The sequence below is a fragment of the Gracilinanus agilis genome, chromosome 2 (assembly GCF_016433145.1).
Source record: "Gracilinanus agilis isolate LMUSP501 chromosome 2, AgileGrace, whole genome shotgun sequence".
Lineage (NCBI taxonomy): Eukaryota > Metazoa > Chordata > Mammalia > Didelphimorphia > Didelphidae > Gracilinanus > Gracilinanus agilis.
Genome location: NC_058131.1, coordinates 154,594,920 through 154,619,311, shown reverse-complemented (window position 1 = coordinate 154,619,311; position 24,392 = coordinate 154,594,920). Strand labels below are relative to the sequence as shown.

Here is a 24,392-nt window from a genome sequence, read left to right as displayed (position 1 = left end):
ATCCTCAAAGTGGGTAGGTAGGTGGTGCAGTGGATAGTATGCTGGGCCCAGAGTCAAGAAGGCTCTTCTTCTAGAGTTCAAACCTGGCTTCAGACACTTATTAGCTGTGTGACCCAGGGAAAGTCATATTACCCTGCTTGCTTTGGTTTCTTCATCTGTAAAATGGGGGCATTTTACACTAGAGAGGGAAATTGCAAACCACTCTAGGCCCTTTGCCAAGAAAACCCCAGACTTGACTGAAACACCTGAATAACTACCCTTAATGTGCTTTCTTTCTTTTGGGTAAGATGTTCACATATACATATAAATAAAGTAAATATAAGGTTATTTCTGGAGGGAGGCAATAGCAGCAGGAAGGCTCAGGAAAGGTGTCATTAGAGGTGAACTTTGAACAAAATTAGGGATTCTCTAAGAGGTCCAGGTGAAGAGGGAGTGAATTTGAGGCATCCAGAGGATGATTGCTTCAAAGGCTCAGAAATAGGAGATGGAATCTCCTGCCAGAGGAACCTCAGCTACTTGGATATGTTGGTGGGTGGGAACAGTTAAGAGTTTTGGGGATCACTCTGAGGAAGTGAACCTTTCACATCCTGGAATGCCAGTGCCCATGATAGAAATAAGCAACTTAGGAAGAGAGATGAGGTTTTTGGGAAAGAGAATGAATTTTGTTTTGTGCATGTTGAGTTTGAGATGTCTAGTGGGCAATTGGCGATGTGGGTCTGGAGCTCAGGAAAGAGACTATTGCTGACTGTATGCATTGATGTAGGAGAGAATGATTGAAACCATGGACACTGATGTGGTCATGAAGAGAGTAAGAAAAGAGGGCCTGGGACAGAGTGTTGGGGTATACTCACAATTAGAGCATGGTGAATTAAAGGAGACAGAGAGTGGTCAGATAGGTAGGAAGGGATCCCTCTGATTCACCCAGAGCCTTTGCTTAGATATATAAGCATTTTACAAATCTTTATGTGCTAAAAAAGTAAAGCATATGATTTATCATGTGGTTCTATGGGTATATGCTTGGGCCTTATGTTAAAAGATCACTCTATTAAAAATATGAATAATATGGAAATAAGTTTTGAGCAATAATACATGTAATGTTGCCAGTGGAATTGCTTGTTGGCTCCAGGGTGGGGGGAATGGAGAGAACATGAGTCATGTAAGCATGGAAAAATCTTCAAAATCAATCAATCAATTAATTAATTAATTAATTAATTAAAAGAGATATTTATTTTTGCTAAGCACTATAGATAGAAATTCATGTAAATAAGATAGTACTTGTCCTCAAGAAGCATAACTTCTAATGGGAAAAGATGATACATAAAAGGCAGCTGGAAAAGGTCCAGATGAGCTACATCCTTTGGGAAAAGAAACCAACCAACCCCACTTCAGACTGGCAGATGTGATTGGTATCAAGGATATTCAAATGAACACAGAAGGCAGAAAGATACTGTAGGTCTAGATAAAGGCAGAATGTCCTAATTTTCAAAAAGAGAAGATTGCAAACTTTAAACCAAAGAGATTGACTTCCTTTTTCCGGGGAATGTTCACACACAAGATCACAAAAGAGGTGGCTAGTGACTCCTAGCAAAAGAAATGGTGATTACAGAACTCCATGGTGGCTTCATCAAAGAATTGGTCAGGATAGATTAGTCTTGATTTTGTTTTTGATACTTCTTATATAGGAGTATCCTGCAGATGAAGTTTACCTAGATTTTAGAAAAACATTTGATAAAGAATCTCATGTTGTTCTTTGTGGCAGAGATAGAGTTATATTGATTTACACGATCATTCGTAATTAATTGGATTTGGAACTAGTCAAATATCTAGACTCAAAAAAAAAGCAGCTATTAATAATTTGGCAAGTAGTCTTTAATGGATTGTACTTAGAATGTTTGGCTCTGTGTTACTTAACCTTAATTAATTAATGTTATTTATTTTGAATAAAAAGCATAGATGGCATTCTAACCAAATTTGCAAATGAAATGAGGCTGAGAAGAGATAGCTGACACCAAATAGGTGCAGAATTAGCATCCAAAAAGATTTTGACTGGCCGGAGCACCTTGGACTGAACTGAAATCAGTAGGGAGAAGTGTAAAGTCTTATATTCAGGTTCAGAAATCATCTTCTCAATTACAAGATGGAAGGAAACAGTTTGTCCAAAAAAGATCTGGGGATTTTAGTGGACTACAAATTCACCATGAATCAGCAGTGTGGTGTGGCAGCTAAAAAAGCTGTTGTGATCCCCTGACCACACTAGATCTACAGTATTTGTTTAGATCTGGGCATCATAATGATGGACATTGATAGCCTGTATACTGATAAACTGGAGGCAGCTAAGATAATGAAGGGCTCTTGAGTCCATGTGATGAGAGGATCACTTGGAGAACTTTAAGGGATAGGAGAAATGTTTCCTGGAAAAGATTCAGGGGAAGGAGACATAATGATTGTCTTTAAGTACTTCAGATTCTATCCTGTGGAAGAGAGATTATGCATGCTATATTTGATAGTGGAAGGTGCAAAGAAGCAAATTTAGATTTGATAACAGCAGCAACAACAACAACAACAACAACAACAAAAGTCCTAAAAACAAGAGCTATCCAGACTTGAAAGGGGCTGTCTCAGGAAGTAATGTAGATCTTCAAACAGATTGGACAACCATTTACTGTAGGGATTCTTTTTCTTGGAAGTGTTGGGCTGACTAGCCACTAAAGATCTTTCCAACTCTGAAGTTTTTTGATTCTTCCTCTTGTATGTGTTTATCCTTTTCTGTACCTCTCCCTACCTTTTGGGGAATTAAATAGATAAATGAGTTAAAAGTCTTTGGAGTATGAGGAGCCCATTAAAGGACTCATTTATTATATTAAAAAAATAAAACAGATGTTATTAATTTTGAAAAAAAAAGCCCTAAAACACCCTCCAAAAATAATAAATCAATTTGCTTTCTAATACCTGCACTGAAATGAGATGGATTAGGTATGTGGTATATACACTGATTTCTATCTAGAGAAGCCCAGGGTATTAGAAGGATAAAAAAATGATCAGCATATTTTTTATAATCATTAATTTTGAGTCCTTCCTGAGTACCTCATAGGGCAGAGGAAACAGATATCCTTATTTTCCGAATCCAAGTGGTACCTGCAAGGCTTAGGATTCCATCTTGGAACCTCAGGCCTTGATGCCCTTTCTTGGAGATAGTTGCTAATCAATCGTTTCTCTTTTCATTTTCTTTTCCAGTGCAGAAGGCAAAATGGCAAGTGTACTGTCACGGCGTCTTGGCAAGCGATCCCTCCTGGGAGCCCGAGTATCTGTCCCCAGTGCCTCTGGAGATGGCCTGGCAGCATCAGTCCAGCCCTCAGGCTCCCACACTGAGCTAGTTGGGGTGGCTGCCCCCCAGCCTTTCCCTGCCTACAAAGACAGCCACTGCCAGGAACATCCTAAGGAGATCCTCATGGCTTCTGGTGTCCCAGGTCTACAGCAGGTGGTGTTCCAGCCAGGACAGAAGGTGAGTCAAAGCACAGTATGGACAAGAGTGTGTTTCTGTCCCCTCTGTCTTATACTTGGGAGACCCAGGGTCTTCCCTCTCCATTTAGGGATAAGATTGGGTACAGGGAGAAAAATATTGCCAGTGCTGTTTTCTCTCAAACCACTCATTTATGATCTTTCCTATATTGCTCATAAGAGAAGCAGACCTTCTTAGGGAAGAAAGGAGGGTCTTACTAGTTATCTAAGGTGTCTCTGGTAGAGAATTAAGAATGACTGGAGCTTTCTTTCCTTGATAGGTGCTTCTTTAAAAACTTTTAGAAATTAACAAGCACTGGACCTGAGTTGTTGGGCTGCCTTAGGCTGACCCAGAAGTGTTCCCAGAGGCTAATGAAGCGAGTGATATTACCTTAAATGTTTCCTGAGACTAGTTGTCCTATACATTGGTTCGGGAGTCAACAACCTTTAAAAATTAGATATCAAAAGTTTTTTTCTGTGCTTTTTCCCCACTGGAAGTCAGTGGGAAGTCAATGGACTTTAAAAATTAGGGACAAGAATAACACTTGGGACTCATTTTGGATGGTCAGTCAGCAGTGGGCTGGTGGTGGATAGACACAAAGAAAGCAGTTTGGATTGCCATGGAATGCTGGGGGATGGGTGAATGGCAGCCACTACCATGCATCAAGGACTCTAACCTCAACTTGGCCATGCCTTTGGAGCCTTTGGTTGCATGCAGCAGCATCTTTCTGATTCTTATTATGTCATGACTTTTTTGTCCCCTTTCTTGGTGCCATGGGCAGTGATATATATGGTGGGAGATTTTTATGCTCTGTGCATCTTGAGGCAGGGTGACTCTCCTTTGTTGTCAGAATGCTTGGATCCTCCATAGAAAGCTTCATACTCATAAGAAGGGGCAGAGTGGGGAGGATAAAATGATCCTTTAGAATCAAGAAGAAAATGCCAGAGGTGATGGGGGGAGAACTTTGTTCTTGGAGGGTTTATGTGTTTTTTAAATGACTACTTACTTTGGGAAGCAATCTTTTGTTATTCAAGAATCTTGGACAGCAGCAGGTGAGGCTCTAGGACCAGATGGAGATTGGGAATATAGAATAAAGGTTAGGTCCCCCCAGCAGAGCAGATCTAAAGTAGAGCTCCAAAGCCATTCATTGGGACAGAGCCGAGTAAGCCATTTCATCTGATGAATGTAAAATATTAGAGGAAGCGTGTTGTGTGATGGTCAGAGTATTGGCTTGGGAATCTGAATTACCCGAGTTCAGGTCCCGCCTCTGACAATAACAACTGTGGGCTTAATTTCTTTGCCCATTTCTTTCTCTGTAAAATGGAGATAAGGACTATACTGATTACCTCACAAGTTTGTTAGGAGTATCAGGCAGAATGAATGCATAGGACTAGGAAGATGTCTATGTTCTTCTCCCTCCCTCCTCCCCAGGGGAGAGTTGATAACTGTAGGTGTAGAATGACGTGGCCAATGAGTTTTTTGCTTAGTTATATTTTCTTATTATGTGAAGAAGGGTTTTTCTGTCAGAGACAGGGAGGAAGGCCAGAGAGGGGTTGTTGGGAACTGACAGATTAATTTTTTTAAAAGAGCATCAGTAAAACAATTATTTTTTTGGTAAAGGACTCTTATAACTCCCTTTCTTGACTTAGAACTTTTATATAGTTCCTGTTGAGGCAAGAACCAATGCAGTGTAGTGGTTAGCCTGAGTCCTATAGGTAAGAGCACGCAATTGGGGACCCCTGGCTTAGGGGAGATGTGTGGGCATGGATGGGGAAGCAGCAGCAGCTTCTGGCGGATAGATCTGGGGATGTTAGAACCTCAGGAGACCTACTGACCATGGGATTCCCTTTTCCTTTCTCTTTTTCCCAGGTGTGTGTGTGGTATGGAGGCCAGGAGTGTATGGGAGTGGTGGAACAGCACAGCTGGGCAGAAGATAAGGTGACGGTTCTGCTTTTGGACCAAAAATTGCAAATCTGCTGCAAATCAGAGGAGGTGTGGCTACCAGAGCTGAAGTGCTCCGTACCTCAGCCACCACCAACCATGGAACAGGGAGCACCTGCTGGGGCATACAGATCTGTCTCCAGGAACATTGATGTCCCAAAGAGGTTTGTATGGAAGGAACTAGACCCTGAAATATGTGAGCAGCCACATATGGGGCAGGGGGCTAGGATGGGGGGTGGGGTCTCAGAGGGTCCTAGTTATAAGAATTTAGGGAGTTTTCCCTAGCCAGAGCCCTGTCTATACGGGTGCCTTCTTTTGTAGGGGTTTAATACTTGGACAAGTCCCAAGTTTTAGGGATAAGGGACTACCTCGGGGCTCTTGCTCACTCAATTTTAATTTGGGGAAATTTTAATTTTGGACTCTTTCTCTATAAGCTAATAATAATAATAATAACTAACATTTGTGTATCTCTTTAAGATTTGCAAATTGTTTTATCTATTTTATTTCATTTGAGCCCCATAACAAATCTCTAAAGTAGGTAACTATTATTATCACTATTTTATAATTGAGGAAAGTAAGGGTGAGAAAATCAAAATGACTTATCCATGGTCTCAGAACTAATAAGTGTCCTGGTGGGATTTGAACTCATCTTCCTGACTACAAATCGAGCATTCTGTTCCCTGCACTATATTGTTGTCATAGAATGCTCCTCTCACTGTAAAGAGGGCCGAACAGGTGAACACTTTATCATGACCTTGACTGAGAGGAAGGAGAGACATTTGCACTGCTTTGGAGTTCTTTTTTTGTCCTTCTCACCTCTAACTGTTAATTGTTTCAGTTGATGAAAATGTAGTTGCAGTAGGATCCCCAGTAGCATAGAATCAAAAGATACTTTATATTTAGCTTTAGTGTAGCTAGGTGACATAGTCGATAGAATGCTGAGCCTAGAGTCAGGAAGACCTAAATTCAAATTCACCCTCAGATATTTACCAGCTCTGTGACCCTGGGCAGGTTCCTTAACCCAGTTTACCTCAGTTTGCTCCTCTATAAAATGAGCTGGTGAAGGAAATGGCAAACTACTCCAGTATTCCAAGAAAACCCCAAATGGGGTCACAAAAAGTAGGACATGACTGAAATAACTAACCATCGACTTAGCTTTGAGTTGCATGTTGTGATTTTCTTCCCCCACAGCTCCCAAAAGATTTTACCTTTTTAATGACCACTTATCATGGTATAAGTTGACCTCTCAAGGTTAAATAAATAAAAACCTTCCTCTATTTGGGATTGATATAGTGGGTAGATTGACCGCAGAGACCTACCTCATCCTTCTTCATTAGCCGAAGCTGATTAGTATGACAGACTCTCAGCTTCTTGTTTTCGACAGCTGTTAGTATTTATATTTGGCTGTAGGTGATATTTGTCATTGTTTTATAACCCACTACTTCATAGCCATGAAGGTTGCTAGTGGTGCAGTCGGTAGAGTTCGGGCCCAGAATCAAGAAAACCAGAGTTCACTTCTGGTCTCAGACACTGACTAACTCTGTGACAGACACTGAACTTCTTTCTGCCTCACTTTCCTTATCTGTAAATGAAGATGATAATAGCACTTAACTTCTCAGGGTTGTTGTGAGAATCAAATGAGATAATATCTGTGTGGTGCTTACATATAATGCCTGGCACAAAGAAAGAGCTTAATAAATGCTTGTCCTTCCCCCCTCTTCTAACTGGGTATCTTGAGAACCCAATAATTTATTGCCGGACGTATCCGAGAGTTATAGGATTGCATTGGTCTACAGAGTGGATAATACACACATAAGTAGTCATCAGGAGAAGTTGGTAATTGTGTGGGATCATGGAATTCCTGGGGGCCATCTTCATCATTCTTACCTCTCCTTCTGTTTGGATTCAGGAAGTCGGACGCAGTGGAGATGGATGAGATGATGGCGGCAATGGTCCTGACAACTCTCTCTTGCAGCCCAGTAGTGCAAAGTCCTCCTGGCATTGAGTGCAATTTACCTGGTGAGTCTTGCCATAGAGCCCCAAGAAAAATATCGGGTATCTGGTTTGGAGGAGGTCCATGAAACTCAACATTTTTTTTAGCAGCCATGAGCAAAGAACACGGGCCTGGAAAGCAGGATTGCTGGATTCTCTTCTCAGTCCCATTCCACCTCATGCTTCCTGAGTGACCCTGTGTTAGTTGGATCCCTTCTTTTTCCTCAGTTTCCTCACTTGGGGAGGAGGATCCTGGAGCATTTGAAGATGACTGAGAGCACTGGACAGAGTCTCACTGGCCAGATGAGTAAGTTCTCCATGGGAGTAAGTTAGGCACTTTGGTGGGGAACTTGAACTAAGCCAGTAGAGGGGTATTCTGTATACTAGAAAAATGGTATATGACTGGCCTCTAAATGGTCATGCCCTTCTCCAAGTGTCTTAATTCAGCCTTGTAAACCAGGACAAGCTTACAGGGTGAGACCCCAAAACAAATTAAGCCTAACACCAGCCCAGTTATAGACAAAAAAAATATTTTCATGGAAAGTAGAAATGTGACTTCACAGCAAATTGATTCTCTTTCTGAATATTTTTGGCACTACCTAAAACATGCCATTGCCATTATTGTGGGGAATGGTTGGTGAATATTATTAGTAGTTTGTTGGGTGGACCTGAAGGTTTCTGATTAAGTTGTAGGGCTGGCCTAAAACTTACTCCCAGGGATCAACTTTACTTACTGGCACAATCAGTTTAACTTAATTGTCTTATTCTGAGTTTTGTCAGAGAATGTGAAATTTTTGGTAAGAAAAGTGACTATATAAACTTATATTTATATAACTAATTAATTTAGTTTTAAAAAATGTTACTTATATTTAAGTGTTTAAGTTTTCTTCAACATCAAGGAATAGACTGATGGCTCTATGAGCACTTTTAAAATAATTCAACAATAGAAGAATGTAGACAAATTTCTGGACCTCTGAGAATGAAGTTAGATTGCATATGTTCTGTACACATACATAGACATAGATGCTATAATATAGAAAGAGAACAAACAGAATAAATATTATAATATAAATAGTATATGATACTATCTTAAAAATATATAATTTAACAAATTTATAAAATAATATAAATTATAGAACATACAAAACATAAATGTTTGCATATTATTTGTATATGCATAGAGTGTATATTTGCGTATTTTGTCTCAATGGTAGTAGCAATTTTTTAAAATTAAAAAGTATGAGGAAAGCCCTTGAAGTAGTAATACAAAGGGACAAGCATGATTTTAACTCTATCACTGGGTCTGCCAAGAGTAGTCAAAGGCAAAGGAGTGATTCTCAGAAATTGGTGCAAAAGGAGAGTAGGTTGTTATAAGAACATCAAGTCCTATGAATTCATTGTACTCTTCTCTTGTACCTCAACTGGCCACAGTTCCAACCACCATTTTACCTCTTTTTCTGAAATGTTTTCAGTTTTTTCTCCCAAGGAGTTAACTTATTTTAAAAATCAGAAGAGATGTCTGATAATCAATGAAACCAGTAAGAAAATAATAGCATTTTCTTGATGGCTAATTTTCCTGAAGTGCATTTATTTTGTAAAGTGAGGTCTATTTTGAGAGCCTTTCCTAAAATTGGGCTTTATTTAAAAGTATTAAAGTTACCCTTTACTTTTTTTCCTTCAGGATTGCTATGTGAGCGTTGCTTTTCATATAGAAAAGAGAAGAGAGAAGGATTACTGTTGAGTTAGTGGCAATAGAAATTGTCTAGAAAACAGAATGTTCTGGTACTGTCTTGCCCACACATATTGAGAGTGATCCCATAAAAGGCAGTAGCCATTTTTACAGATTTTCAATGCTTGGCATGTAGTATTTAATACTTATTTTCATTCATTGACAAAGCCTTGACCCTGTACTTGGACCTGGTTTTTAAAGAACCTGCTAAGGTGACATGCTTGACATGCGTATGTCATATACATAATAGAAGCAGAGATTATTTTTTGGTTTTTTTTTTTGCCTTTAAAAATACTTTATTTGTCCTCCTTAAAATTTTTTATTTACTTCACATGAATACAGTTGGGAAGAGCAACTATATGGAGGATTTGGGGTCAAGATTTGTCTAGATCTTGACTTGCTTTTATTTTTACCCATAATTCCTGACCCAGACCTTTTTTTGCCTTGATGGTCCCAGTAAGGATTAAACTCTTGCATGCTTCCTGATGTCTGGCTCAAACCATGAATCAATATTTGTGCTTTATTTAGTACAGGGACTTGGTTGCTTTGGAACTTCTGTACTCAGTGGGGTTGTGATAGTTTCAAGGTCTAAAAATTTGAGAACATGACTCATTTACTCAGCCTGTGGTTTTCCTGCAGGAGGTGAGATCTGAGGAAAGTCTTGATTAGGAGGCTATTTTAGGCATATAGGACAAAAGAGTGGGAATTAGGCAGGAATGTATTGATATCCCAAATTGACAATATGCTTTGAAATCCAATGTTAGAAAGCCTAACAACATTAATGGCAGTAAAGGAACTGTTAGAAGTCTTTCCTATTTTATTTTACAGGACACTTAATAACCATAAGGTTCTTATTTCCTGCCTTATTTGAAATATAAGCCTGTGTCTAAACTTTTCAGATACATATTCCTTTTATTGCCACTCTGTAAGTTACCCTAAGCTAAGCATTTGAAAGAAGTCGGACTATCCCTAAAACAAGAGAGAGGCAAGAGTGTTAATAAAAACTGAAGAAGCCACACACTGGCCCTGCATTTCTTCAAAGAATGATGGTGTTTGTCACCTGCATTCTCTCATTATCTCTCAGTAGTAGAGAATTAACAGAGAAAAAGTATATAGTCCTGAAACTTTACCAAGTAAACGGCATATCATAAGAGATATCATGTAGTAGTCTTCCAGTATGGTGCTGGTCTTCATCATTTCCTTCATTTCATTGTCTCCCTGGTGGCTTGGCCATTTTTCTCTTAATTTCTTATCTCTTCCCCATCACCTGCTAATTCTTTACTGGTGCTCAAGACTAAATCTAGATTAGTAATATTGCTTTGTCTTTATTATTAATTTTATATCCCAGAATGAAAAGTCAGGTACTTTGCTTAGAGGAAGATTAGATACCCAGGAGATACCCAGATAGTTAAAGCTGCTTTTGGCTACTCTCTCTTACCTCTTGGTCAATTTAATAATCTGTATTGGGAAGGTGTCACTTGTTTTTTCGATCTCTGGACAGTCCTACAATATTTTCATACAAAGTTATCATAGGATCATAAATCCAGAGCTAGAAGGGACTGTAGAAACTTTTTTCAACTCTCTCATTTTATAAATGAAGTATCTGAGGTCCCATGGGCATTAAACATCAAAAGTGAGATTTGAATGTCTGATTCTGGAGGGGGGTGTCTTTTCTACCATGCCATCCTGCTTCCTCCCTTGAGTTTGTTTATTTAGGTCTATGTCTTCTTTAGATACAATGCTACTCCTTCTATTTTTATCTTAAATTCTTATTTAAAAAATATATATATATACATATATTATGCACACACACATACATATTTTTCCTGTATTGCAGCCATAAATCCTTTCCCAACACTTGATGATATAATTATTTTGTACTTCTATTTTTGCTTTATTGTGTTTATACATTGTAATAGTATGTGGAAATCAGAGGTGCTAAGTATTGAGCCCAAGTAACTTCCTTCTTGTTTTCACCAGAGAATCATTTGGGTATTCCATTGACTTAAGTTCTTTTGTTCTTTATCCCATATTTATAATATTGTTTGCCTCTTTGTGTGCCAAGTTTATTTTAAATTATCTTGGTCAGGTTGTGAAACCTTTTGCCAAATGCATTATTCCTAGTTATTAATGAACTGAGCTATATACCATTCTTTATTAGGAGCCATTACGGTGTCTTAGGCCAGAGTCCAGAAGACCAAATATTCTTCTTTTGACACCATTGATGTAGTCAGCTGTTCACTTCCCATATTCTTTCTCTTTCAGTTATTACCTTTAGCTTGAAGAGGTAAAAATATCACCTGTTTCCTTCAGCCTTTCAGGTTTTTTTTTAATTTTTTTTTTTATGAGAACTTCCAAGGAAGGAAGGAGGGAAACAAGCATTTATTAAGCTCGTACAATGTTCCGGGCACTGTGATAAACATTGAGGATACAAATAGAAGCCAAAAGAAAGTCACCAAAGATCTGTTTACTTTTTCTCCTAATGATATAAAATTTTCCTAAGTAAATCAAAGAAAGTATTTGGTGGATTTGAAGATCTGGCAAGGCCTGCCTATGCCACATTTTCAATATGCATGCTGGGAAGATAATATACCTCCTTGTCAGCCATGGTAGCTCTAGACACAGCTTCTCTTGCATGTCTCAGAGGTGGGGAGTCACTATGGTCCATCTGTTTTTCCGGGGTTGGGGGTGATGATAACAGGTTTTCTCCCACTTACTGGTGCCTCATAGGACAGGGCTTCTTCAGAATGCTTAGAAACATGTTTTATAAGGAGATTCTCACACTCACTCTAGAGATCTTGAGATGCAAGGCTTATTTTCTTTTGTCTCCATACTCAGGTCCTCTTTAACCATTTATTATTATTGTTGTTCTTGTCATTATCATTATCATTATTATTATTATTATTATTTTAAAATCCTTACCTTCTGTCTTAGAATCAAAATTATGTATTGGTTCCAAGGCAGAAGAGGGTAAGAGCTAGGCAGCAGGGTTTAAGTGACTTACCAGGATCATACAGCTAGAAAGTATCTGAGATCAGTTTTGAACACAGGACCTCCCATCTTTTTTAAGTCTGGCTCTCAGTCCACTGAATTACTTAGCTGTTCCCTATTCCTTTTTATTGATCAGAATTAGACTTATCAGAATAGTATTTTCTCTGGGGTTATAACTTCTACTTTTTAAAGAAATTTTAAAGCTGTGTCATTTTGACATTCTAAAGCCAGCCCTCAGAAGATAAATACAGCTCAGTCAACTGCATTTTCTCATCACTGAATCTGGGCCTAAGACCCATGTTCTTCTTGCCTTTTTGCTTTTCTCCCTCCTGCCTGCTTCTCTCAGGGCCCTCCATTATTTGGTACCTGTAGAATTTGGCTTTTATAGCAATAGCTAACCAACAAAAACATGTCTGTCTTCTTATCAGTTAATCAGCTATTTTAGATTTTTTTCTAGATGCCTCCTTGCTACTTTGCATAGATTTTGTGTCTTCTTATATATGTATGTGATTTTCCCCTTGGTAGCCTATAAGCTCTTCTTCATTTTTGCTTTTTGACTTTAGCACTTAGCCTATAGTAAGGCTCTTTGGTTTAGTGATATCTTTAAACTTTGAATCTTTAGCTCTTCTGAGTAGCTGTGATGAAAATTTAAATTGCTATAAACCATGAGCTTTGGTAAGCTACCTGTATATTTTAAAAATATGGATGATCATTCTTTTCAAGATACTTTGGTTGTAAACATGTTATAACTTGATGTTTCCATTTTACTTCAGGTGGGTATGTAATGACATTTTCCAGGTGGCATCCCTCTATATTTTAATTCTCTATTCTTATCCATCCCCATATTTACCTTCAGGGGCCTGTAGAGACCAGGGATAATTCTTGCAGCTTTATTGGGACGTAGAGAGGTAGGTGGCCTACCTGGAAGATGTACTAAGCCAGTGCCATAAACAGGCACCAAACTTTAGAAATCTAGACTTCTGGGAGTCACCTTGCCCTTTGCTATTTAGTATTATCGAGTGGTATAAATTACAATATGCAAATGTGGAAAAGAGTGAGCTGTTTCCATCTGGCCTGGAGATAGATGTGTCTTGTGGGATAACCACCCCTGCAGTCCCTTGAGGCTCTTATCTTCTCTTCTTTCCTGCATAGTATCCCGAGCAGCCTGTGACCTATGGAAGGAGAGTGGGGATGTGTCGGACAGTGGCAGCAGCACCACCAGTGGGCACTGGAGTGGGGGTAGTGGGATCTCCACCCCTTCACCTCCCCACCCTCAAGCAAGCCCCAAATATTCAGGCGAGGCTTTTGGTTCACCAAAAGCTGACAATGGCTTTGAGACAGACCCTGATCCTTTCCTGATGGATGAGCCAGCCCCACGGAAGAGAAAGGTATGTTTGTGTGTGTCTGTGTGTGAGTGAGTGAGAGAGAGAGAGAGAGAGAGAGAGAGAGAGAGAGAGAGAGAACGAAAAGAATTAACCCTGTATTAAGTTGGTTTTAGAGAAAAAAAAACATAACACCAATGGACCTGGCATATATTATATTTGTCTTAGACAGCCCTTCTTTGATTTTCAGAAAATAAATGTTTAACTTTGCTATCTTTTATTTCTCATTTTTCCATCCCTTTCTGGTTTAAATTTTTTAAAGTTATTATTTATTTCTAACATTCTTTTTTTTTTTAATTTTGAGTTCCCAATTCTTTTCATCCCTTCTATCCTTCCCCATCCATTGAGAAGGCAAGAAATGTAATTATCAATTATACACGTGAAATCATGCAAAACAGATTTCCATATTATTCTCTTTTGCTTGAATGTCAGTTTCTTTAGCATTAGCCTTCCCAGAACCCTCATCATTATCTCCTTTAGAACCCTTGTCTCCTTATGTGTATCCTTCGGCTTCCTGCTCTTGAAGGCAGGGGTGGATTTTTTTTTTTTTTACATTTTTTAAAAACCCTTAACTTCTGTGTATTGGCTCCTAGGTGGAAGAGTGGTAAGGGTGGGCAATGGGGGTCAAGTGACTTGCCCAGGGTCACACAGCTGGGAAGTGTCTGAGGCTGGATCTCTCGTCTCTAGGCCTGACTCTCAATCCACTGAGCTACCCAGTTGCCCTGGTGGATTGGTTTTTGATTTTTGTATTCCCAGTGCCTAGAAAGGTTCATAGTAAATGCTCATTGATTGATTTTTAGACTTCACACTAATCTCTGCTTTATTGCTTATACCCCTTCAAAAAACTCTATAATAGATATTTTTTAGTGTTTTTACCCCCTATATAGCACCAACCATTGCACAAGCCTCTAGGACATATCTATGGCCCAGGACAAAAGCTTTTCAGTGAGCAGTGTTTATGAGCCTAAAGAACCCAATCTTGAAATAGAGGGGTGAATCTGCACCTTTTTGAATCTGTACCTCATTCTTAGGCAGGAGAAGGGAGTATAGGGAGCAGGAACGTCTACTAATGCCCCAGGGTTTATGTTTTCCCCAGAACTCAGTGAAGGTGATGTACAAGTGTCTGTGGCCAAACTGTGGCAAAGTCCTACGCTCCATTGTGGGTATCAAGAGGCATGTCAAGACCCTCCACCTGGGGTAAGTCGGGGCCAGGGGCCAGGCCTCATCATCTCTCAGTTATTCCTTTTCTTAAACCTTGAGGTCCTTGTGGTGACTATAACCTATATTTCTGTTCCCTTCTGCCCCAGAATGTTTCTGAGAAATTAGTACATCTTTTTCTCTCTGCTCCTTAGTCTATGCCAAGACTGGTAAAAAAGTTCTTCTCCTTGGTCTCTGATGCCTTTTCTTGGAGATTGCTCAAAGATATTTCCTTCAGTCCTAATTGGGGGGTGGTGGGGGGCGGGGGAAGAGAAGGAAATTTGTTAACCGAGTGCCTGAATAATTTGTGCTGCTGTGGACCTTGCATGGTTGTCTTCTCTTTCCTTGCTGAACTAACAATTCTTTTAGTGGTCCCACTTACTGAGTGGAAAGAGAGGAATTGCTTAGATTTGGTAGCTCGTAACAGGCTAGTTAAGCCCCATTAGTTGGTGTCTTTGCTATCTTTCCCTGAGGAAAACTAGAACTCTTTCTTTTCTTGACACTTTCAGTCTTGGGGAAGCTGCCTTCATAGAGAATGGGACCAGGGTTGATAGAGCTTCTTGTCAAACTCATCCATAGCTCCTGAGGAAAGAAGTACTGACTCAAGAAGAGTCTGCCCAGGGCGATTCTTTGACAGAGAGTCAGACTCTTTGGAGAGAGATGCTGTTTGTATTTTTCAGAAAAGGGAATTCCCCTTCTACTTCCTCCATTAGACTGGAGAACAAGGGCTATTTTTGCTTTGCCCAATGCCTGGCACATTGGTGGCACTTACTAAACACTTGTCATCTGATGGCATTAGGCTGAGAGAGAAGACTTTTGGTTTTTCTCTGGTTCTCTTCCTGATTTGCTCTGGTCCCCCAAGCCAGTTCCTTCCTTTCTACACCTCAGGCATGCCTATTTTGTGAAGAGTTATGGACTCTTCCTCCACTCTTGCCGGTGTGGGGTTGAAGGGGAAGGCAGTTTCTTTCTAAGGAAGACTCTTCCCCCTTTGGAGTCAGTGTAGACTAGCCCATAGACATGCTTGGTCTGACCTTCATGTTGCTGGTTTGGGATATTCCCCCCTCCTTGGGTCATCCATCAAGCTTCTCTTTTCACTTCTCTGCCTCCCTGAAGCTTTTCCAGAATTAGGGATGCAGCTCTCTGTTGTCTTAACTTGAATCCTTATGAGACCTCTCCTTCCTTCTTCCAACAGGGACAGTGTGGACTCTGACCAGTGGAAACGGGAGGAAGATTTCTACTACACAGAGGTGCAGATGAAGGAGGAAGCTGCTGCTGTGGCAGTGGCTACTCCCACGGCTGAGACAGTTCCTGTCCAGAGTCTGACCAACCCTCCCCTTGCCATCCTACCACCACCCCTGCCCCAAGCAGACTCATTAGTCCTGGAACACCCTGTCTTGGAACCTTACTTGCCCACTGGTGCTCTCAGCAAGTCAGCCCCTGGCTCCTTTTGGCACATTCAGGCTGACCATGCATACCAGGTATGGAGGTGCATGCCACTTGCAGTGATCCTGGGCACCCGTGATAGCTGTTGGCAGCTTTAAAACCAATTGATGCTTAGGCATTCTGGTCCAGAGTCTATGTGACTTAAGGTCTGATCCTTTAGCCAAGCTCCTGAGCCTTTCCCATAAACGGTTCCCTAGAACAAATAAAACTAGTCTATCTTCAAGGGGCATGTGGACCCCAGAGAGCTATTAATCGGCAGCTTCCTGTGGATCCTGTGGATGGAATGGGAAGAAGAGAGATTTGCCCTGGGATCAGTGATTACATTTATAGTTTTTTGTTACCTCTTACATAAATCCCAGCAGTGAGGACATTTCACCTCTTCAATGGCCTATGCTAGTCCGATTCCCTCAGATTTTAGTTAGATATCTAGTGAAATTTCTAAGAAATCTAAAATCCCAGGGGAAAAGAAATTCCTCACCACTGGGATTTATGTAACAGGTAACCAAAAACTATAAGTGTAGTCACTGATCGCAGGGCAAATCTTTTCTTCCTGTTCCATCCCTACAGTCCATGGTAACTGCTCCGTAACACCAACCCATCTTCTGACTTAGAGAAAAGCTATAGGCTTTTGTCCAAACAATTCCCTGAAAAAAATGAAAAATATGCAAAGGCGGGATGTATTTCATGCTGTTCTCGGCAGTTCTAAATGTTCCAGTCTCCTATGGGGATTCTGTCTGTTCTCTTAGTGTTGTCTTGTTTGTCACTTAGCTGTGTGTGGTAGGGAGGCCATAGGTATGTGCTAGATTTCAAGATTAAAAAACCTACTTCCCAGATTATTTTTAGGATAAAATGAGATAATTGTAAAAAGCTTAGCCAGGGAGCGGCTGGCTGCCTGAGTGGATGGAGAGCTAGACCTAGAGATGCCTGGCACACAGTAAGCACTTAATAAATCCCTCCCTTCCTCTCAGGGTCTTCGTGTAGTTCAGTGAATGTTGGCCCTGCAGCTGCAAGTATGTGCATGATATCAGACTGTAGCCAACTGTGTGACCATGGTTGAGCCACTGACCCTTTTGAGCTTCAGGTTCTTTCTCTCTAAAATGGAGATCATTCTTTTGTGGTCTCTACCTCACAGGGCTCCTGTGTGAAAGGCGCTTGGTTATCCCTGAAGAGTGACAGACCTATGAAATATGAATAGTGCTGGTAGTGGAAGGTGTTCAGCTGTACACATTCTGTGGCTTTTAAAAAATTAACTACCTTGTCCCGTTTTTCTACATTGGGTGTAATATGGACATTGATTGAAAATACCTGATTTTTAAAGTTTCTTAAGATTTAGCCTTTGTTAGGGTAACTTGATTATTACATATATATATATATATATATTTAACTTGGTCATAATAACATCAATTTAATTTTTTTTCCTCCTCTCAGGCACTACCATCAATCCAGATCCCAGTATCTCCACACATATACACCAGCATTAGCTGGGCTGCTGCCACTTCTACGATCCCATCCCTCTCTCCGGTAAGTCCCACGTGGTCCTAAGGCAACTGTCAGGTGTCTGGAAGAAGGAAGAGGGCTCCTACAAAGTCATACACAGGTGCAGGGGATGTCTTGGGCACAGAAAGTACCTGCTCCTTGCTTCTGAAGCATGAGGCCCTAGAAAGGTCACCCCATCTCTTTGCCCAGTATCCATCCCCAACAGGCTAGAGACTGTCATGTTGTTTAGTTGTTTCAATCACGTTCCAATCTTCATGACCCTGTTTGAGGTTTTCTTGGCAAAAACACTGGAGTGGTTTGCCATTTTCTTCTCCAGCTCATTTAACAGATGAAGAACTGACTGTGCCCAGGGTTACACACCTAGTGTCTGAGGCTGGATTTGAAGTCAAGAAGATGAATTTTTCTGATTCCAAGTCCAGTGCTCTATCCACTGTGCCATCTAGATGCCCCATGCAGAGATTCTGTAGGAATTTATTATTGAGAAAATCTTTGAATTAGATCTGGGATCAGAGAATTCCTTTGGCCCCAGATGACATTAATGAAGCTAAATCAGACCTGTGAGTGCCAGTGGCTGACCTAAAGAAGTCTCCACATGACTAAACGGAATTGTTGGTAAATATGTAACACATTATGGTGTGTCCCTCAGAAAAATGGTGAAGAAAGTGGAAATTTGGGGTTAGACTTAGGGAGAGGAAAATGAAGAGAGAAGGAAAAGGAAACAAGTGGAAGAAATTAGAAAAGAAAATAATGACTGACATTTATACAGTGTGTTAAAATTTGCAGTGCACTTTTTATACATTTTCTCATTTGAGTTTCATCACAACACTGTGGGGAAGATACAAAAGAGAAAAAATGGGTATATATGGTAAAGAACAGTTAGAGAGGGAGCCACCTCTTGCTCTACTCCTTCCCAAAAGTAGAGATGCAAAAGGAGAATACAATAGCACTAGTGCCATCTACTCCCTAATTTAGAATTAAAATGAATCTTCTGAGTTGGTCATATTCATTGCCTTTGTAAGCTCTTAACCCATTCTAGAATGATAGGGAAGGAGAGTACATATCAGCAAATCTAAGAAGGGAGCCAGAAGAGAGCTCATTTTTGCCATATCTAAAATGAGGAAGGGTTGCAGAAAAATGTGGACACTAATATACTTTTGGTGGAATTGTGAACTGATTGAACCATTTTGTTGAGTGATTTGGAATTATGCCCAGAGAGTTATAAAATGATGTATGCCCTTAGACCTAGTAATAACCATTGTTGGGTCAGTTTCCCATCGAGATCAGAGAAAAAGAAAAAGAACCGTATGTTCTAAAATATTTATAGCAGCCCTCTTTGTGATGGCAAAGAACTGGAAATCAAGGGGATGTCCATCAATTGGGGAATGAACAAGTCGTGTCATGTGATTGTGATGAAATACTATTGTGCTATAAGAAATGACAACCAGTTTAATTTTTAAGAAAATATAAAGACCTACATAAAATTAGGAAAAGCAAAACAAGTAGAACCAAGAGAACACTGTATACAGCTACAGAATTAAAGTTTGAAGAATAACTCACGAATATTTATGTCCAGTAAAAGAACTGATTAAATAGAAACATGAAAGACTTAGTTTATAACATATATGGCATCACTTGACATATATATATATATATATATAGATAGATAGATAGATAGATAGATAGATGCCTTCTTGTGTAAGAAGGGGAGGAGGTGAGAAAGAGACTTGGGAATTTTAATGTAATCAACAAATAAATAAATTAGTAAAAATTTTTAAAAGAAAATAAAATACAGAGTGCTTCCGGATTTGGCCAGTTCAACTTCTTCTGCCAGGCCTAGATTCTCTTCCTATCTGTTTGATAGCATTTAAAGTAGGGCATTTTAACTTGGGGATCTTGGATAGATTTCAAAGGATCTGAATTTAGATGAGGAGAAAAAAGATATTTTTGTTTCCAGTGATTGATTTCCATCATAATCTTATGTTTTATTTTATGCATTTAAAAATATTTTGAAAATGGGTCCATTGGTTTCACCAGACTACCAAAGGAGTCTATGATACATAAAAAGGTCTAGAGCCCTTGGTTTAAAGGAATGCACTTCCCTTCTCACATACCTTGCACTTACTTTCACAAAATTCTGTTCTAGCTAGTATCCATTCATTTTGCATATGCTCACTAAAATGTTACCTTTTCTACCCTACAAAGAGATAATATTTAGTCCCCAGGAGTGAATGTGGATTCAATAAGTATTCCTTGATGCTTGAGAGTGTTAGCTAGGGATACAAATGAGTTTTACACGTTCCTCGCCAAGGACTCATCTTTCTTTTTCTTGTGTACAGGTCCGGAGCCGGTCACTAAGCTTCAGTGAACCCCAGCAGCCACCACCTACGTTGAAATCCCACCTGATTGTCACATCACCACCCCGATCACAGAGCAGCACCAGGTGAGATTCATAAAGTGACCCTTATTGTCTACCATCTCAACATTTGGAAGATTAAAAACACAATATGAGTAAACTCTAGAAGCACAAAATAAAGTCCCTGGTAGCCATTCCTCTGCAGTACTTCACAGATGGAGGACCTGATTAAGAATTTAGTAATGGAATATTCTTTTGTTAACCACCTCTCCCCCTACTATCCTCCAGTTACGCAGTTTAGTTGCTGCCTAACTGAGATGGAATTTCTCAGCTCTCCAGGTTTATCTTTTGAACCAACCCATTGCCTGACATTTACTTGTACAGCCTTTCTCTTGGCCAGTCAATCAGTAAGTCAACAGATATCTCTTAAGTGCCTACTATGTACATTATGTTAGGCAGTAGGAATAAAAATACAAAGAACAAAATATTCCCTGTTCTCATGGAGCTTATGCTCAAATAGGGGAAGCAGAAGTAATGCTCATTATCAATATTAGATGTCCACTTTAATGAGTATTAAATGTTAAAATTATATATTGTAGAAATTTCATAATATATTCCAATAAATATTAATATTGAATAAAATATGTACAATATCTATTAAAATAAATGAAAATAAATATATCCAAAGTAGTTAAATACCAGATAATTTCTGAGTCAAGTCATTATGTATTTATTGAGGAGGGCAGTAGCAGTTGGGGGACTAGAAAACAGGGTCATGCAAATAATGTTGCTTCTGCATTTTGATCACAAATGCCTGCTTTTCTCTACTTCTCTTTTTTTTAATACAGGAAAACCCGTGGAGAAGCCAAGAAGTGCCGTAAGGTATATGGCATTGAGCATCGGGACCAGTGGTGCACAGCTTGTCGGTGGAAAAAGGCCTGTCAACGGTTCCTGGATTGAACTTGTTGAACCTGCTCATCTTCTTACTTCCCTGACCCCAGAGCCTACCCCACAGGCCCTAACCTGGCAGCCTAGAGGAGGAGGTGATGCAGGAGAGTCTCCTGAGCCTCCAGCAGCAACCTAAAGATTCAAGTTCAGATTTTGAGTGTGGGATGTATTGGTCAAGGTTTAACCTTTTTTTTTCTTTCTTTTTTTTTTCTGGGGATGCTTTATTTTGTTTTTGGCAACTCAAAGGAAATGAGAGAATTTTTCCTTCCTATTGGTCACAGAAAACAGGAGAATGTCAGAGCCAATGGATTAGTGTGCTCTGTAGTGACCCAGAGACCAAAGAATTATTTTCTTTTTTCCTTCTGTTATTTCCCCCCCTATGCTGGGGCAGATTCTTCTGATGCTCACGGAAGGAGCAGCTCTGTTGATATTGCTGCTGAGTTGACAGATTCTCTCAGAAATTGGACTTCTTGGTGCCCAGTAGAGGCAGGATGAATTTTTTAAAAAGTGACTCCACTGGCCGCATGAGAAAAGGAGGCTCTGATGCTGATAGAAATGGGAGGTCAAGAGAAAAGAGCGCTTGGGCATTTGACCAAGTGCATTCTTTGATCCATCAGACTTCAGGAGAAGAAAAGATTTATCCTTTTTCATCAAGCAGCATCCATGGAAATGAAAGGACAACTTATCTTTTAGTCATACATTTGTTCAAGCTATTTTAATCTGGGTTCTTTTAGTTATTGGGTTTTACCCCCAGACTATCTTATTTGGCTCTGGTAAGTCCTGCCTAATGGATTTTTAAGAGTTTCCAAACCAAGTTAGGCAGAGGGTAATAGTGACCTCCCACATTTCAAAGGGTGAATTGACACTACTTTGATCATTTAAATGGTTTTTTTCCATTTCAATGAGGAAATGCTGGAGGTTGTTCTAGCCTGTCCTGAAACCTCTGCTGCCACCCAAAGTGAAATCCTTTTATCTTTTACCCCCATCATTATAGAAATAAGTCACATTAAAACAAAAGAAACCTCTTCAGGGTTTTTTGTTCTTATGTTTTATCTTGCTAACCTCTTTTCCCTTTTTGATCCTTAAGAGATCATAGTAGGTTTCTCAACTTCTCCCATTCTCATTGTGGACAGTTTTCCCCCCCAGCCCTCTATTTCTCCCAGTTGCTGGAGGTGTGATTGATTTTAGTAGGAAAGGGAGAATTGGGGGAGAATTAGGTGAAGGGAATAGATGACGATGATAGGTGGCAATTTAGGAATGGGGAAGGAAGTTGAGGGTCCCTAAATTTTACTCTTGTCTAATTTGCCTCCCTGAGAAAGAACAATTCTGATATCCAGGATCAGCATCCCATGAACTCCCAAGCTTAGATAGTAGAGTCTTTATTCTGTTATCTGTGCTTTGTCAAGGCTATGTGGAGGCATAGGGCCAACCACTGCATGCCACCCTTGAAACTTGCAAAGCCAGTTCCTAAAGCTGATGGTAGGTAAGGGTGGGAGGTGGAGGGGCAAAGAGAATTCTGAGGGATGTGGAATGAGAGTTCTAGGACTCATGTGAAGGCCATGTGGGACGGACCTAGGGACCACTGGAATTTAAGTTCCTTAAAGGTCTTTGGGGACCAAAATCCTTAGCTGCAGTGCCTTGCTTCTAGAGGTAGATGAGCAAAAATGGTATATTTGTATCCAAGATTAAGCATCAGGAGTTTGGGTCACTTGGAGAATCTGATAATGATTTGGCAGAGGCATGACCTGAGGGGCTAAGGAAGTAAAGTTTAGTTCTTGTGTCCCTCTTGGTTCCTACCTTCCCTCAACCTAGTTGACAAAGCCCAGTTAACAGGCATACGGTATTCTCTGGAGTCTATCCGAATAGGCCACCCAGTACCTGGTTGCCGTAGGAGGGAACCTGGATGTACTTTATAGAAGGCTGAAACTCAGGGAACCAACGATACCAAGCCACCTCAGCTGGGACTTTGTTAGAGTAGTGCCTGCCCCTGGGTTCTAGACCAAGTTCTCACATCCTTATAAACACCCAGCCACCAAAGTTCATTTACTTGAGTGAACTTTCTAAAAGTGGGAGTTTTGCTTAAATTTTCTCCTAACAAAACAAAACTGCAAATGTAGCCATAGAGAGCATGATATAATGACTCATCCAGGCAAGCTGGACTGGGGTGATAAGGAGAGAGAGAGGAAATCAGAGAAAATGCCTTATGGCAGTGAAATATATTTTTGTAACTTTATAAAGTGCTTCTAAGTTGGAATTCTTGTTCCTGGTCAAGCTAGAAACCAGGCCAGGGGGAAAAAAAGGCGGCTTTCTTCCTCCTATGTGTCTGTTTTGGGTCAAAACTGAATTTGAGTCCAGAATAAAACTTTACCTAATTTCCTTACTTCCTTTTCCTCTGTATATGAGAAGAAAATATTCCTTGCTTATTACCTTGATCACTGACAAATCCCCCTGAGGCAAAAGGAACATTTTGAGAAATAGGAAGAGATGGACCAACCATCCTCCCAAGACCAAAATGTTCACTGGGCTTGTTCTCTAAAGACGTCATTGGTAAAAAGTTGCTTCTCAGGGTCTGGATAATATAGACTAGCGAGGCATGAAGGCTTTCCCTTGGTGAGTTGTCCTTCCAGTGACATTGGCACAGCAGAACAAATAGGAGGCAGAAGAAAATACTGATGGACTTTCAAGAATAAAAATCTGAGTCATTTTCAGTTCTGCTCCTTTTCACACCACTTTGGGGGTGGCATGTCTCCTGCAAAACTTTTTTGTCAGTCATACCTCCATTCTCTTGCCTTCGTGTTTGCTCTTGACATTTCATCTGCCCTTGGGGTAAAAATCTCAATTATTTCTCCTCTGTGGGGTTGGTTTGTGAGTTGATCAAGTAAAAAAATGCCTCTTTGCTTCATCTCTGTCTACTTCTCAACCTCTCCAGGTGATGGATTCTGATTGTTGGAAGACAGGGTAGAAGGAACACTTCTCAGTAGAAGGCCTCTCAGCATTTCTTGAGTGTGTGAGGTGTGACTTGGAATAATGTTGCTTTTAAAACAAAACAAAACAAAAACTAAAATGTTCACATGAATATTGTCCCTTTCAAAGGAATCACCTTAAGAGGTGATGCACTTATTCCAATGCTGCTGCTCAAAACATTTTTGGATCTAACCAACCCCCCCACCCCCCTTTTTGGCAGTTATCTTCAGAGTCTCTATTCTTTTGAATATCAGCAGTGGTGATAAATCCTTGTCAACTGTGAGTGTGTTCAATTAAAAAAAAAACAAAAGGCATTTAGAGCCATACCTAGAAAATAAATTGGGTTATCAGGCTAGGTGCTACTACTTGTTTAAAAACAAAGTGTGATGATAATGTAATGAGTGCAGGATGTATGTGTGTATGGGTGTAGTACTCATTCATTTAAAAAACTATTTA

General features: G+C 40.0%; 1 protein-coding gene across 1 annotated transcript; it reads left to right on the top strand.

The window, feature by feature from the left end:
- Positions 1–3,247: 3,247 nt before the first annotated feature.
- Positions 3,248–20,984, top strand: ZNF395 (zinc finger protein 395). The gene is made up of 9 exons (XM_044660799.1): positions 3,248–3,502; positions 5,369–5,604; positions 7,350–7,459; positions 13,305–13,540; positions 14,631–14,731; positions 15,924–16,209; positions 17,603–17,695; positions 20,008–20,111; positions 20,873–20,984. Exons 1-9 carry the CDS (start codon positions 3,248–3,250, stop codon positions 20,982–20,984), a joined length of 1,533 nt encoding a protein of 510 aa, XP_044516734.1.
- Positions 20,985–24,392: the final 3,408 nt, after the last annotated feature.

Excerpts from the sequence above, each read along its gene's own strand:
- ZNF395 (XM_044660799.1), top strand. The coding sequence starts at position 3,248 with ATGGCAAGTGTACTGTCACGGCGTCTTGGCAAGCGATCCCTCCTGGGA. Across the intron at positions 13,541-14,630 it reads CAGCCCCACGGAAGAGAAAG|AACTCAGTGAAGGTGATGTA; the intron begins GTATGTTTGTGT and ends TGTTTTCCCCAG. Across the intron at positions 17,696-20,007 it reads CGATCCCATCCCTCTCTCCG|GTCCGGAGCCGGTCACTAAG; the intron begins GTAAGTCCCACG and ends TCTTGTGTACAG.